At 36.6% G+C, this 15,282-nt stretch overlaps 1 protein-coding gene across 1 annotated transcript in view; it reads right to left on the bottom strand.

Moving 5' to 3' along the window:
• Positions 1–175: 175 nt before the first annotated feature.
• Positions 176–15,282, bottom strand: part of lrrc45 (leucine rich repeat containing 45) — a 23,677-nt gene continuing 8,570 nt past the window's right edge. Inside the window, exons 7-18 of the mRNA XM_056469643.1 lie at positions 14,355–14,467; positions 14,217–14,275; positions 12,456–12,533; positions 11,870–12,005; positions 11,176–11,253; positions 10,981–11,092; positions 10,353–10,423; positions 8,943–9,035; positions 7,549–7,641; positions 7,298–7,471; positions 4,173–4,320; positions 176–1,946 (exon numbers count right to left, since the gene is read on the bottom strand). Coding sequence (XP_056325618.1) covers positions 1,750–1,946; positions 4,173–4,320; positions 7,298–7,471; positions 7,549–7,641; positions 8,943–9,035; positions 10,353–10,423; positions 10,981–11,092; positions 11,176–11,253; positions 11,870–12,005; positions 12,456–12,533; positions 14,217–14,275; positions 14,355–14,467 — 1,352 coding nt within the window. The 3' untranslated portion in view covers positions 176–1,749. The remainder of the gene's footprint in view (positions 1,947–4,172; positions 4,321–7,297; positions 7,472–7,548; positions 7,642–8,942; positions 9,036–10,352; positions 10,424–10,980; positions 11,093–11,175; positions 11,254–11,869; positions 12,006–12,455; positions 12,534–14,216; positions 14,276–14,354; positions 14,468–15,282) is intronic.

The following is a 15,282-nucleotide window of genomic DNA, read 5'->3' as shown; positions in this document are numbered from 1 at the left end:
AACACTGAGTTAATGAACAGTACATTATTACAGTATTTATTCATATTCGCTAATGTTAGTTAATGGAAATAAAGTCGTTCATTGTTAGCTCATTTTACATCATAGTGCATTAACTCATGTTAACAAGCATGAATTTGGATTTTAATAAAGCATTAGTAAATGTTGAATTATGATTGATAAATGATGTACAAGTATTGCTCATTATTAATTCAGTAAATACATTAAGCCTTATTGTAAAGCCTGACAAAAACAAGGTGGACACAGATAAAATGCTAGCCACAAGTGCTGCATATTTATGCACTAAGAAGATTTAATGCATCATATTGCATTAATGAAGCATCAGTTACATGATTTTCTGGTAATTCTACTTTGATGTTCACATTTGGCCAAATTACATCTTCAAACTCATGCATGTGTCTGGCGTCCAGTTTTTTTTATTACTGGAAATAAGATAGTATATGTAGGAAACTCAAAAAATCACTTGCTTCTTGTTTAAACTACTTATTTAATATGATTTGAACGTTTTTGTGGGCACAATTTATTTGTTCAATGTTCAATTCACCCAAATTCGTAAGTTAACTTAATCGATTTGTGTTGAGACGACATGAAGGAATAATGTGGAACCCTGCATTTTTTACAATGTATGATAGGTTTAATTCTATTAATTCATTTATTCATTTTCCTCCAGCTTAGTCCCTTTATTAATCAGGGGTCTCCACAGCGGAATGAACCGCCAACTTATCCAGCATATGTTTTACACAGCGGATGCCCTTCCAGCTGCAACCAAGTTCAGGCAAACACCCATTAACACATACACTGCGGCCAATTTAGTTCAGTCAATTCACCAATAGCGCATGTGTTTGGACTGTGAGAGAAACCGGAGGAAACCCACGCCAACACGGGGAGAACGTGCAAACTCAGAAATACCCAGCCGGGACTCGAACCAGCGACCTTCTAGCTGTGAGGTGACTGTGCTAACCACTGAGCCACCATGTCCCCCCTTAATTCTAATAATAAAAATAAAAATTATGTATTTCTTTATAGCAGTTTTGTTTTATTTTATAGAAGTAAACACACACACATTTTTTTCAAAAGTAGAAAACCTTTAAAAACACAATTGCAAGTGCCATAACCAAATAATTCTGATGGACAATATGGCACATTTGTTTAAAAACAGATATGTGAAAAATTCAGCATTAAAAAAATGAGTTGAGAAGTTCATCAAATGAGTTCCCTGATTAATTACTAACACAGAAACCCCCCATATACTAAATAAACACATTTAAAGGGACAGGAATGCATTTTAATAGTAAGACATTTTGGTGTAAATTTTGGGTAACCCTTTACAATAAGGTTGTTTTAATTTATGTAAGTTATTGCATTTACTAACATGATCAAACAATGAGCGATACATTTATTACAGTATTTGTTCATGCGTGCTAAATGAAAATGCAGTTGTTCGTTAGTTCATGTGAACTCGCAGTGCATTAATGAATGTTAATAACACTTTAATGTTAATAATGCATTAGTATATGCTTAATTATGATTAATAAATGCTGTACACACATTGTTCACGATTAGATCACGTTAGTAAATACATTAACTAATGAAACCCTATTGTAAAGTGCGTTCCGATTCATCAAAACGTTCCGCTCAGATGTAAAAGCCGCGTAAAAACATGTCGTTATTCAGTAGATTTTTGTTTGTGCATGGTTGAATAGCACCTTGGATGATCGCATAGACTCGAGTTCACTTCTTAGGGCTTAAGTGTGCCAGCGGGGAGCCCTGCACGTATGTGAGGATGGCGTTCTGGAGGAAGCTGGCTCTCTGGGCCTCGTCCTCTCGTATGCGCTGGATCTCTCCTTCCCGAATGCGCAGGCGCTCCAGCAGAGACGACATCTCACTCTCTTTGTCCAGAAGGGCCTCTCTGTGGGCGACACTGAGAGCTGATCCAAAACACAAACACTGAGTCAGTCAGCCATCAGCTGCTTCAGGTTACATAACACACACACACACACACACACACACACAAGCAACTCCTGCATTTTAGTTGCATGGACAATTGAAGACACGTAAAGGTGCTGTATGCAAGATTTGAACTTCTAAATCATAAAAATCCCATAATATGTTTGCAGATATTTAACATACATTCTAGGTCAACACTTGTTTATCTGAAAAGCAATGCTGAAGTCAGTTGTTCTCCTGTGTGTTGAAATGTCTGTCTTTGTTTTGGTCTCTATAACCAGCCCACTGCCAGTTGATTTATTCTTCTGCGTCAAGCACACGTGTATGGTCCGGCGCAGCCTTCCCACGGTCGCATAGCCCTCACCGACGCTGTCGCGCACCTCTCTGTAACTACACGTCGCAACGATGTGTGATTGGTCAGCTTGGTAGCTGTGACCAGTGTGGCTGGTGCTTAGAGCCGCAAGCCCGATGGAGCGAGCGAGTGTCGAGTGCCGAAAAGGAGCTCCAGATGTTTTGTGTTTACCTCATGATTAAGGTTGTTGCACGTCCGCCGGTTCCCGCCTCTGAATGAGCAAGTTTTAGCTACTTGTACATTAAGGTAGCGTTCAGAAATAACAATACAGCCGCGAAGAAACTCACTGCCAGCTAGTGTTTCGGAAGTGTTATTGCAGAGCAACATAAACAGCACGCAGAAGTATAAATGTACGGCTACACGCAAGGCATACGCCGTGGGTCAGGTCGATCACTCGATGAAGAAGTATAAACCAGCCTTAAGGCGTGCTTGTTACTCTTGGTGTCGTCAATCTGGCAACCTGCGTTTGTATCAAGTCGGAGGAGGTGGGGTTGGCTTAAAAAAAAAAAAACTCCAATATTTAGAATTTGGACTGCAATACCTAGTTCAATCACTAGGTACGAAACCTACATACTGTACTTGTTATAAGTGTGTTTTAGAAGATGTCAAAAAAACCTCTGGCATAAATGTGCTTATGAAGATTCAGCTCCAAATACCATTCAGAACATTTATTATACCCTGACAAATTTGCCCCAATTTGGCTGTAAAGACTGATTTATACTTCTGTGTCGAGTGATCGTGACCAACGGCGCCTGCCTTGCGTGTAGTCGCGCATTACTTCTGCAATAACACTTCCAAAACGCTAGCCGGCAGTAGGTCATGTTATGTTCCTCTGTGTTGAGTTCTTCACGGCTGTATTGTTTTTTCTGAACGTAACCTTAAGGTACAAGTAGCTAAATCTCGCTCATTCAGCGGACGAGCAATAACTTGAATCATAAGGTAAAACAAAAGTTTCCATCTGGAGCTCCTTCACAGGACTAAACACTTGTAAACATTCGCTCAATCGGGCTCACAGCTCTCAGTCCCACCCACACTGGTTACAGCTACCAAGCTGACCAATCACAGAGCTTGCGCTACGCTTCGTGATGTGTAGTTACATTTTTTGAGTGATGCGTGTCAGCGTCGGCATCAGCCACAATGAGGGCTATGCAACGCCACAAAGGCCGCGCCGAACCATACGTGTGCACTTGACGCAGAAGTATAAATCAGCCCTAAACAAAAACATGGTGTTTTGCTGTGTGTTCCTTTAAATGCAAATGAGCTGCTGCTGTACAGAAGTTGGCCGAGACTTTAAACGCTATTCTGACAGAAACAACAAAACAAGCAAATTGCATGGAGCCAAAATGTAGCGTATTACAGCCTTACATGATCAAACTGCAATTGCACAATGATGAAGAGGAACAGGTTCAAACTTTTGGCTGAACCAGGACGATTAGTGGAGCTATTTGTTTAGTGTAGTAAAGCTGATTCAGCTCATCGACTAGCACGAGTTAGTGCTTTGTTCTATAGTAAATCGTATTCATTCTGATATTGCGGTCTATAACTCCTCCCTGAACTCTCACCTGACCTGTATCCTGCTCTCTGATTGGCTGCTGGTCATCGCTTGATGCGTTTTTCAGTCAGAACTCTTTTCACACAGCATGATTATGAATCTCCGACGGGTCCCGATATTTAGCATGCCAAATATTTCACAATTCTCTCTGATCATGTTTTGATAATTCACATTTTTGATAATTCACAATATAAAAATATCTACATAACGATGGTCAAGTTTGGTCATGGTGATTAAGAAAACACTTAAGGTAACTTTAAGATTGTGGCACCGTAATGTAAGTTAGCTTTAATGTGTGTGTACCCTTGATCTCTCTCTCCAGAGCGGCGATCTTCTCTTTAAGGCCTCCCTGTGCCGTTCTCTCGGCCTGCAGGTGTCCGATCTGCTCCTGCAGCTCCACTCGCACTCGCGCCACCTCTGACACTTTCTCCTGCTCCTTACCTGCAAGATCCTGCCATTTACACACACAAAAGCTGGGTTACTCATCATGTTATTCATCTAAATTAGGGTTATTACTGCTAATGCAATTTAAATAAAACTAAAACGTAGTTATTTTTGTAATAAACCTGCAAGTTTGAGTTATATCTTTCAGATTACAGCAAGAATAGAGAAAATATAGTCAGAAATTCTCAAAACTTGCAATTTCGAAGGGGAAAAAAGGCAGAATTTGTGAGATACAAACTCAATTGTGACTTTTTCTTGTAGTTTGAAGTTTATACTGAACCTCACATTTCTTGTCTTATAATGTGTGTGGAATTGATGAACTGCAGTCAGAACAAAAAATGTAATCCAGTGATAGAAACGGTTTCCATAGGACTCCTAAAAGTGAAAATGTACTCACCTGCCAGGGGTTATAAACCTTTAAGAGTTTCTTTCTTCTGCTGAACACAAAACAACATGTTTTGAAGAATGTTGAAAACCGGTAACCATTGACTTCCATAGTACAGGGTATATAAAGGAATCAGAGAGTGAAATTTAATACCTTTTAAGACCTTTTTAAGACTCTTTCCATACATTTTTAAAACCTCATCGCCACTTTAGGTTTCAACCAGTAACTTTGGCGACCTTTGAACGAATTTACTAAATACCGATTGTAAGAAACTAATCATAAACAAAAACATTATTAATATACTGAATAAAAATGCTAATTCAACAAGGGCACCTAAAGAACAGCAGGAATACCGGTGTCACCTTGGTTATTGCATTAAATAAAGCGATGTCAAATCTAGCTGTAGTGGTGGGCAGAGTGAGGCTTCATGAAACACTGAAACAGTCGAAGCAAATGTGTTGAAGCTTCGAAATGTTTTGAAACCTGTCTCTACAATGACACCTAGTGGTCATTTTATGTATTGCTCTGGAACAGCTTCAGCAAAGAAACAGTTACGCAAATTCAGGTATTAAACCCCACGCCGTAGAATTGAGGTTTCAAGTGATTTAGTTTGAGTGGTTTGAAAAAAAGTTCCAGACTGGCATGCCAAGCTAATGGGTTCGATTCCAGGGTGATGCAGCTATAGATGTTTGTTATTAAATCCTCTGTTCTTGTAATGTGTTTAGTGTTAAGATTGCTCTGACATCCGAATGAACACTTTGTGAATAAATGTCTTGTTTTGGTCATAAAAAACATTTAAAAAATACATCAAGTCATAATTTAAGGTCATTTGTACAAGTCAGAATTCGAACTCGAGTCATTTACAGCACAGTTACTCTGTGCACATGCACAGTCCACTAGGCTACATGAGATGGAGGTTAATTTCCGATCCTGTCAGTCAATCGAGATTTGCCAGGTCTCAAAATGCTTCTGAAAGGAAAGATGCTTTGAATTACTTTAGTCACATAACCTGGTGTTTTAAAACAGTTCAGTCACGTGACCAGAGTGTTTCGAATCACCTTAGTCACGTGACCTGAGTGTTTCGAAACAGTTCAGTCACGTGACCAGAGTGTTTCGAATCACCTTAGTCACGTGACCAGAGTGTTTCGAAACAGTTCAGTCACGTGACCAGAGTGTTCCGAATCACCTTAGTCACCTGACCTGAGTGTTTCGAATCACCTTAGTCACGTGACCTGCGTGTTTTGAATCCCCTTAGTTACATGACCTGAGTGTTTCGAATCACTTTAGTCACGTGACCTGATTGTTTTGAATCACCTTAGTCACGTGACCTGAGTGTTTCAAATCACCTTAGTTACGTGACCTGAGTGTTTCGAATCTCCTTAGTCAAGTGACCTGAGTGTTTCGAATCACCTTAGTCACGTGACCTGAGTGTTATGAATCACCTTAGTCACGTGACCTGAGTGTTTCGAATCACCTTAGTCATGTAACCTGAGTGTTTCAAATCACCTTAGTCACGTGACCTGAGTGTTTCGAATCTCCTTAGTCACGTGACCTGAGTGTTTCGAATCACCTTAGTTACGTGACCTGAGTGTTTCGAATCACCTTAGTCACGTGACCTGAGTGTTTTGAATCACCTTAGTTACGTGACCTGAGTGTTTCGAATCTCCTTAGTTACGTGGCCTGAGTGTTTCGAATCACCTTAGTCATGTGACCTGAGGGTTTCGAATCACTTTAGTCACGTGACCGGAGTGTTTGGGATCATACTTCGATGCAGAGTTTTGAAACACTTGCACTTCGGGATCTCGACACTGTCGAAACGTCAGTTTCATGTCAGCCATCCATATCTAGCAGGATTTTATCGATGTCATAAACTACACAGCATCCCAATAGTCGCAGATTAAATTTAGGCAAACTTTAGCATACAGGTAGACATTGTAAAATCTAAATTTAATAACTGGTAACATAGCATTTAATTCTTTTTTAAGGGCCTTAAATGTCTCTAAATTGATTTATCAGCTTTTAATACTTTTTACGAGACCCTGTAGTAAAAAAAAACAAATACTATTGAAGTCAATGGTTACCGGTTTCCAACATTTTCAAAATATCTTCTTTTGCATTCCACAGAAGAAAGAAACTCTTACAGGTTTTTGACAAGCGAGGGTTGAGTAAATGATGACAGAATTGTAGTCTTGTGGACCGTGAGAAACATTTGAGTTTCTCTGGTCTGGATATGGTGGCACGGTGGCTCAGTGGTTAGCACTGTCGCCTCACAGCAAGAAGGTCGCTGGTTGGAGCCCTGGCTGGGTCGGTTGGCATTTCTGTGTGGAGTTTGCATGTTCTCCCTGTGCTGCCGTGGGCTTCCTCCGGGTGCTCCGGATTCCCCCACAGTTCAAAGGCATTCAGAATAGGTGAATTGAATAAGCTCAATTGGCCTTAGTGTGTGTGTGTGTGTGTGAATGTGAGTGTGTATGGGTGTTTCACAGTACTGGGTTGCAGCTGGAAGGGCATCTGCTGTTCATTCCACTGGGGCGACCACAGATAAATAAAGGGACTAAGGCAAAGGAAATGAATGAATGAATGGTCTGGATTTATGTTGTACCTGCTGGAGCTCATCTATCCTGCGGCGGAGCGAGTCCATCTCAATGCTCTGCTGGCTGACTTTAGCGTGCAGCTCTGCGATAGTTTGTTTCTGCTGCGTGCAGTGATTCTGTGACTCGTCTCGAGACTGACGAACCGCTCGCAGTTTCTCCTCCAGGCTGGTCAAATGCTGCTGCTGCAGAGAGAAGCAAACATCTCATGACTCTGACCAACAAAAGTAATACTGTGATCATTCGAGAAGAGTTAACAAACCTCCTCCAGTCGCACTTGAGAACGAACCTTCCCAAGCTCCTCTTCCGCTTGAGCTCTTTCCGTCACGAGACTCGCTTTCACTCTGCTCAGCTCCTGCATCAAGAGCCAAACTACAGTTGAAGTCAAAATGATTTTGTAACTTGTAAAACCTTTAAGCTTACATTACCAAAGGAAAAAGAAGAAAAAAAAAAGAATAATTAATTTACCTATGGTAAAAAAAAATCTACTTTTCCAGCTGTTTGGACAGACATATGTGCATGTATGGTGTATAGACCGTCATATTGGGCTGATATAAGCACACCCAGTGCTTTTTTTTCAATTTAACAACATAAAAAACCGTGGACCAATTGGAGCTGTTTTCAGATCGACCGCAACTTGACGTAGGAGAGCGGTCCCCCCGCCCACCAATATTGATTGACAGGCGCATCATATCCTCAGTTTGTTGATTCACGTCCGCCATTTTCAGCGTGAGTCGAAGCGACATCACTAAAGGAACACGCTAGCTCTATTTTTAGATGCAAGGCTCATTGGGCTCAACACAAGATCAATATTCTCCACATTATCGCTCTAATCGGAATTATTGGTTGTATCTTTAGGTAGGTTTGCAAACATGTGTACTTCTCATTGAGTCTACCTTATACTTCAGCCGTTTGCATTTCTCGCGATCCCAGAAGCTCCCTGTGATCTTAACTAGCATGCGTTTTAGAATTCTAAACATAGGTTTCTATCAGGGTACACTCAAGTCGACGGCTGGGCGCCGCGGACCGCTGCAGAAACCTATGTTTACAATTCAAAAATGCGTGGCACGACGATTCGGGACACTTCATGTTTCTGGTGCGCCACAGAGAGTGTCTGGTGTGCCGTGTCGCAGCTTCGAGCGGCACATCCGGTGCCTCAGTCAAAGTTAATTCAGTGTGCGTGGTTATTAGTTTCTGTGTACAAGCTCGGCACTTGAAACTAGCACACAGTTGGCTGTAAAACTGTACAAAGACACAAATGATTTTGTACTCTCTGCTTGGTCTGTGTCAGAGTCGTACATGTACGACTGATTGCTGATCCTCTCACTGCTGCTCCTTCTCTCAGTCTGCCCAAACACAGAGCGGGTGAGCTCATGGCCCCGCCCCCTTGTTACGTTGGGCGGGAAGCTGAAACTAATCTACATGTGAAGCAACACACCCATAAATCAGCGAACTGTGGACACGCCCCTAACATGACACTTTTTAACACATTATAATAAAACAATCTGAATTGGGTTTTAAACTGAACCTAAACTGGCACACTCAGAAGAACCATAATATTAATATTAAATCATAAAAAAGAGGTAAACTATGTGCCCTTTAAACAAGAACAGATAGATTCCTCAAATGGTGAGTTTAGTCTTGTGAATCGCGTACCTCTTCTAATTGGATCCGCTGTCCCTCCAGTTTGAGGATGCGTTCCTGAAGAGCTCTTTCACTTTCTTCCTGGTGTCTTGTCAGATGGTCAACCTGGAAGACGAAAAGACTTTTTAGCACAAGCAACTAAAAGTTTAAAGGGGCTGTTCACCCAAAAATGAATGTTTCCCCACCAACAAGTCACACTCAAGTGGTTCTAAACTTTTATGGATTTCTTTTTTTCTGTTGAACACAAAAGAAGATATTCTGTAGAATGTTGACATCCATAGCAGGAACTAAAAATACTATGGATGGCTGTTCCCAACATTCTTCAGAATATCTTCCTTTATGTTCAACAGTAGAAAGAAACTCAAACAGGTTTGAAACATGTGGAGAATGAGGAAATGATGACAGAATTGAAATTTTTAGGTGAACTATCCCTTTAAGTAAAAATATTTCTGGGTTTAACATTTTCGGCTTGATAATTAACCCTTGTGTATTGTTCAAATACCCATTGTTATGTTGGTGGCTGTTTTTGCCCCATTGACTTCCATTATAACCACATTTGTTGATTGCAAAGCCTTGATACCAAATAATCATGCATTCTTGATTGTTGCTGGTTTTCCCTGTTGGGAAGAGGTAAAAATGGTCATTTTTACTGTTGATCATCAGTTGGCAGCATTAATGAATTAAGTTTCAATCATTTATATGGAGTTCTGTGGAGTAATCTAACTAATTATAGTGTGTGTGCATAAATACACTTACTGTTTACTGTGTTCTGAAGGCTGAGCTGCTTATTTTGATTTTCTCAGACATATAACGCCATATAACATACAGAAACTAAGCTTTTTTTGCACTGCAACTGATGATCAACCACAACAATTAAAAATTTGACCTCTTCCCAACAGGGAAAACCAGCAACAATGAAGAATGCATGGCTTTGAAAATCAAAAAATGTTGTTATAATGGAAATCAATAGGGCAAAAACAGCCCCCAACATAACAAAAGGGGAGTAAATTTGAAAATATTGTTGAGTTTTTGAAAATGTTCAAAGCATTTCACCAAAATGTGTGTCAAAATAAGGTTTGTCACCAAAAATCATTCCATTTGCTGAAACAGAGAAAGTTGTGGGCAAATTATTACTCAAAAATCACCACAGAGTGGATGAAAACATTTGAACGCTTATTTTAATGACGTTAACACTGAAGCTTATTTTTTAAAAGCAAACTACAGTTACAGAGAAGTAACAGATACAAAAATAGACTATATTTAACTAAATTGTCTATATTTTATTTTCAATTGAACATGATAAATGAACATGGTTTCTTGTCAAATAAAACCTTTCTTCTAACATTAAACAATTTCCTGAATTGAATGAACTTCTGAAAAAAAATTCTTGTAATTAAAACTAGTGCAGTCCAACATCTTCACCTCTTTCTGTCTTAAACCATCCATGTCTTCAAGTGCCTGCTTTGCTCTTCTCTTCTCCATTTCCAGTCGTTCTAATGATACAAAAGAAACACGCCAATGTTAAAAACTGAAATATATACAATAGAAGCTGAATTATTAGCCCCCTCTATAACTTTCCCCCAATTTCTGTTTTAACGTAAAGAAGATTTTTTTACAGCACATTTCTAAACATGATAGTTTTAATAACTCATTTCTAATAACTGATTACTTTTATCTTTGCCATGATGACAGTACAGAATATTTGAGTGGTATTCAGTGTAAAGTGACATTTAAAGGCTTAACTAGGTTAATTAGGGTAAAGTTAGGGGTAATTAGGCAAGTCATTGTATAACAGTGGTTTGTTCTGTAGACAATCCAAAACAAATACTGCATAAGGGGGCTAATAATATTAACCTTAAAATGGATTTAAAAAAATTAAAAACTGCTTTTATTCTAGCTGAAATAAAACAAATAAGACTTTCTCCAGAAGAAAAAATATTGTAGGAATTACTGTGAAAAATTCCTGAATCTGTTCAACATCATTTTGGGAAATATTTGAAAAAGAAGAAAGAAAAAATGGCGAAAAAAAGTCATTTATCTGCTCTGTCACCTTCAGTCTGAGCGAGTCTCAGCTTCAGTTCAGCGGTGGTGTTTGTGAGCTCCTGCTTCAGCTCAAAGATCTGATCCTGTTGAGTTTTACATCTGCGTTCAGTCTCTTCCAGCTGTGAGAGTTAAACACACAGCAGATCATGAATATCACACACTCGAGATACTCCAGGTTATCAAATGCTTGGCTTCTCTGTACCTTGCTTCTGAGCTGGAGGTTCTTCTCTGACAAACTGTTTACCTCCTTCAAGCGTTTCGCTTCCCTCACAGCATTATCCTACCAAACAGAAACATTATATATTATTTACTAAGGTACAACAACTAAAGGAGAATGAATTGCTCAGGTTTGAGTTTTCATCCTCCTGCTAATGCAGATGTTGGACTGAAGCAGCACTGAGGAAGGGCAGAGGGTTGCTGAAGAACTACTGACATATTTCAGCTGCTGTCTGGGCGTTCACTGCCAAACTACACCTCCCTTTCTTCATGTGTTCAATACTTTTTCCCTGCGTCAGTTAATTTTTATTATGCATAACTTCATTTGTAGACTATTTACATTTGTTTTCTTTGCATATACGGATTTCTTTGGTTGTTATAAACATCCTGAAAAAATTTTAAGTCAATGGCAATGGGTGGTTGGTGGTTCATTCCACTGTGGCGGCCCCTGATGAATAAAAGGACTAAGCCGAAGGAAAATAAATGAATGGATGAATGTTAATTATAATACATTAAAGGGTCACTATCCAACACATTATACAGCATGGAAGAACCAGGTTAAAATCTCAAACATCTGACAGAAGAAAGTCATACACCAAAGTCATTATGGGGTCATTTTAATTTTTGAGTGAACTAAAACGAATAATATTAAAACAATATAAACAGTGCCATGTAAATACCTCATGCTCTTTCTTGATCTCTCTGGACTGCCGTTCTCGGAGTTCATTTTTTTCCATTTTCACTCGAGTCAGCAGATCCGCCAGATCATGAGTCTTCTGCTCGGACAGAGCGAGAGCCGCCTCCGTCATCTGCAGTCTTAAAGTACACATGAAATCAAAACGAACCATATTGCCAGTTTTGTGGTGAACACTTCATCTGTGCACGTCATTTTAAAAAAAAAACATAGTTTACTCTTGTAATCTTTAAGTGAAATCTGTAAATGCATTTCTTGCTTGTTTTCAGTTAAACTCTCAGATTAGGTCTGTCTGAGGTATTGGGCGTGGCTAACATACTTAACCACGCCCCTCCAGCTGTCAGTTTTGACAACAAACAGAAATAGTGAGCAGGAGGAGTCTGTTAGGTTGTAATAACTCTCCTTAAACCCTTTATCCATCTTTCTGAATGAAATGCCTACTTAACTACATCCAATCAGCTTGCAGTAGAAAAAACAAGCCACGCCCACTGTTCATGCAGACTTTAACGACACGCCTTCACAAAACAAGTTCATGTTTCCAGGTTAGCCACTCGGTATTAAAGTTTACTTACTTGGCTGTGAGAGAATTGACTGATGATTTCTGCTCGTTCAGCGCCTCCTGCAACTGCCCCAGACGTATGGAGGAATTTCTACAACACATTTTAGTCATGATATTTAGTCATTTTATTATTGTTGCAATCGTTTTAATTTTAATTCTATCACGATTTGCTCATCTTCCAAACCGGTTTGAATTTCTCTCTTCTGTTGAACACAAAAAAGAAGATATTTTGAAGAATGTAAAGTAGATATTTTGAAGAATCACTTTGTTTCATGTGTTTTGCTTATTGTTATGGTTAGGCCACAAAAAACTTAGAGTAATAATACTAAATAAATAAAGAATTTGTAATATGAATCTAATTTTTGTGGCATTTTTGTGACAACATTACAAAATTTTTCATTTCTGATTTGCAGCATTTTGTGAAAGTTTGTGATTCTGTGATGACCAAACTTAAAGCAAAATCAAGCCAGTGCCACAAAAAAATTACACGAACATGTAACAAAACAAAACAAAACAAAACATTAAATTAAATTAAAAATGAAAACAAAAAAATAAATAAAATATTAAAATAAAATAAACAATACAAAAAATAAAATTAAATAATACATTTTTTAAAAGTAAAATTAAATTAAAAATAAAATATAATAAAACAAAACAAAAAAAATTAAATAAAATAAAAAATAAAACAAAAAAATAAATAAAATATTAAAATAAAATTAACAATACAAAAAATTAAATTAAATAATATTTTTTAAGTAAAATTAAATAAAAAATAAAATATAATAAAACAATACAAAAAATTAAATTAAATAAAAAATAAAACAAAAAAATTAATAAAATATTAAAATAAAAAATACAAAAAATAAAATGAAACACTAAATTTTTTTTTAAGTAAAATTAAATAAAAAATAAAATATAATAAAACAAAACAAAACAAAAAATTAAATAAAATAAAAAATAAAACAAAAAAATTAATAAAATATTAAAATAAAATAAACAATACAAAAAATAAAATTAAATAGTAAAAAAAATAAGTAAAATTAAATAAAAAATTAAATATAATAAAATAAAACAAAACAAAACCGCCTAATCATAACAATAAGCAAAACACATGAAACAAAGTGAAATATATATATTTATATATACAGTCAAGCTTGAAATTGTTCATTCCCCTGGCAAATTCTGACTTAAAGTTTATTTACTTAAAGTTATTTAACTAGCAAGTTGTTGTTTTTTTGGACCAGAAATGACACAGGCTTCTCACTAAATATAATAAGAGGATGTGCAAGAAGATTCATTATATACATTCTCATATATATATATATATATATATATATATATATATATATATATATATATATATATATATATACCTGTATATATATATATATATATATATATATATATATATATATATATATATATATATATACCTGTATATATATATATATATATATATATATATATATATATATATATATATATACCTGTATATATATATATATATATATATATATATATATATATATATATATATATATATATATATATATATATAGGTTTATAACAATATACTTTGATAAATGGGAGGTAAACATTTTTATTACAAACAAAAATTGCTGATATTCCATGACTTGGACAAAAAATAAAAAATAAAATTCAGTGACTTTCAAGAACAGAACTTTAAATATTCCAGCAATTCCATGACTTGTACAGTAAATGCTGCTTAAATTGTCATTTTTGGGTGAACTGTCCCTTTAAAAGTGGCACTAACCTGCTGCTTCTTCCCATCTCGCCTTGCTGTCTGTCAATGGTCTCCATCAGACTGAGATACTTTATATGGAGAAAATGGATGTTAGCTGTCAATCCACACACAGTGTAGATGAACAATCCCAGCAATCCCTGTCCTCACCTGTCGGCTTTTCTCATCCTTTAAAAGCTGGATCTCTTTGCTGAGCACTTGAGTTCTGCTTTTGCTCTCTCGAAGTGTGGACTGCCTGTCGACATTGTGATTCATGGACTGTTCTGAAAAGTAATACATATTCTTTTTTTTTTTTTGAAGGATTTGTGTTAAAGGGATAGTTCACCCAAAAATTTAAATTGTCACTATTTACTCATACACATTTTTACTGTAAATTTGACGGATTTTTTATAGTGTATGACAAAAATTAATAAAATATGGCAATTTACCATTACAAAATGTAAGCATTTTCTAAATTTAACCATGAATTTGACAAATTTCTTTGAGAAACTGTATTTAAAAGTTAATTCCAGCAAACACAGCTGCCATTTTTTACCATAAATGTTATGTTTTTTACAGTGTATGACATAAACATTTATGAAATATGGTACTTTACCGTAAAATTGAAACATTTCTAAAGTTAAATTCCAGCAACCACAGCTTCCGTTTTGACCATAAATGTTGTTGTTTTTTTAGTGTCTGACATAAAAAAATTATGAAATATGGTAATTTACAGTTGGATTGAAACATTTCTTATTTTTACAATAAACTTGACAAATTTCTTTGAGAAACTGTATTTATAAGTTAAATTCCAGCAACCTCAGCTTCCGTTTTTACCATAAATGTTGTTTTTTTACAGTGTGTGACTTAAACATAAAATACTGTAATTTACCGTAAAACTGAAACATTTCTCAATTTAACCATAAATTTGACAATTTTCTTTAAGAAACTGTATTTTTAACAGTAAATTCTGGCAAACACAGCTGCCATTTTTCCCATATATTTTATGAATTTTCTCACAGTGTATGACATAAAAATGTATGAAATATGGTAATTCACCGTAAAATTGAAACATTTTTACCATAAATTTGACAAATTT

The sequence above is a fragment of the Danio aesculapii genome, chromosome 12 (genome assembly GCF_903798145.1).
Source record: "Danio aesculapii chromosome 12, fDanAes4.1, whole genome shotgun sequence".
In the NCBI taxonomy this organism is placed as follows: Eukaryota; Metazoa; Chordata; class Actinopteri; order Cypriniformes; family Danionidae; genus Danio; species Danio aesculapii.
This window is presented reverse-complemented; position numbering and strand designations above follow the sequence as displayed.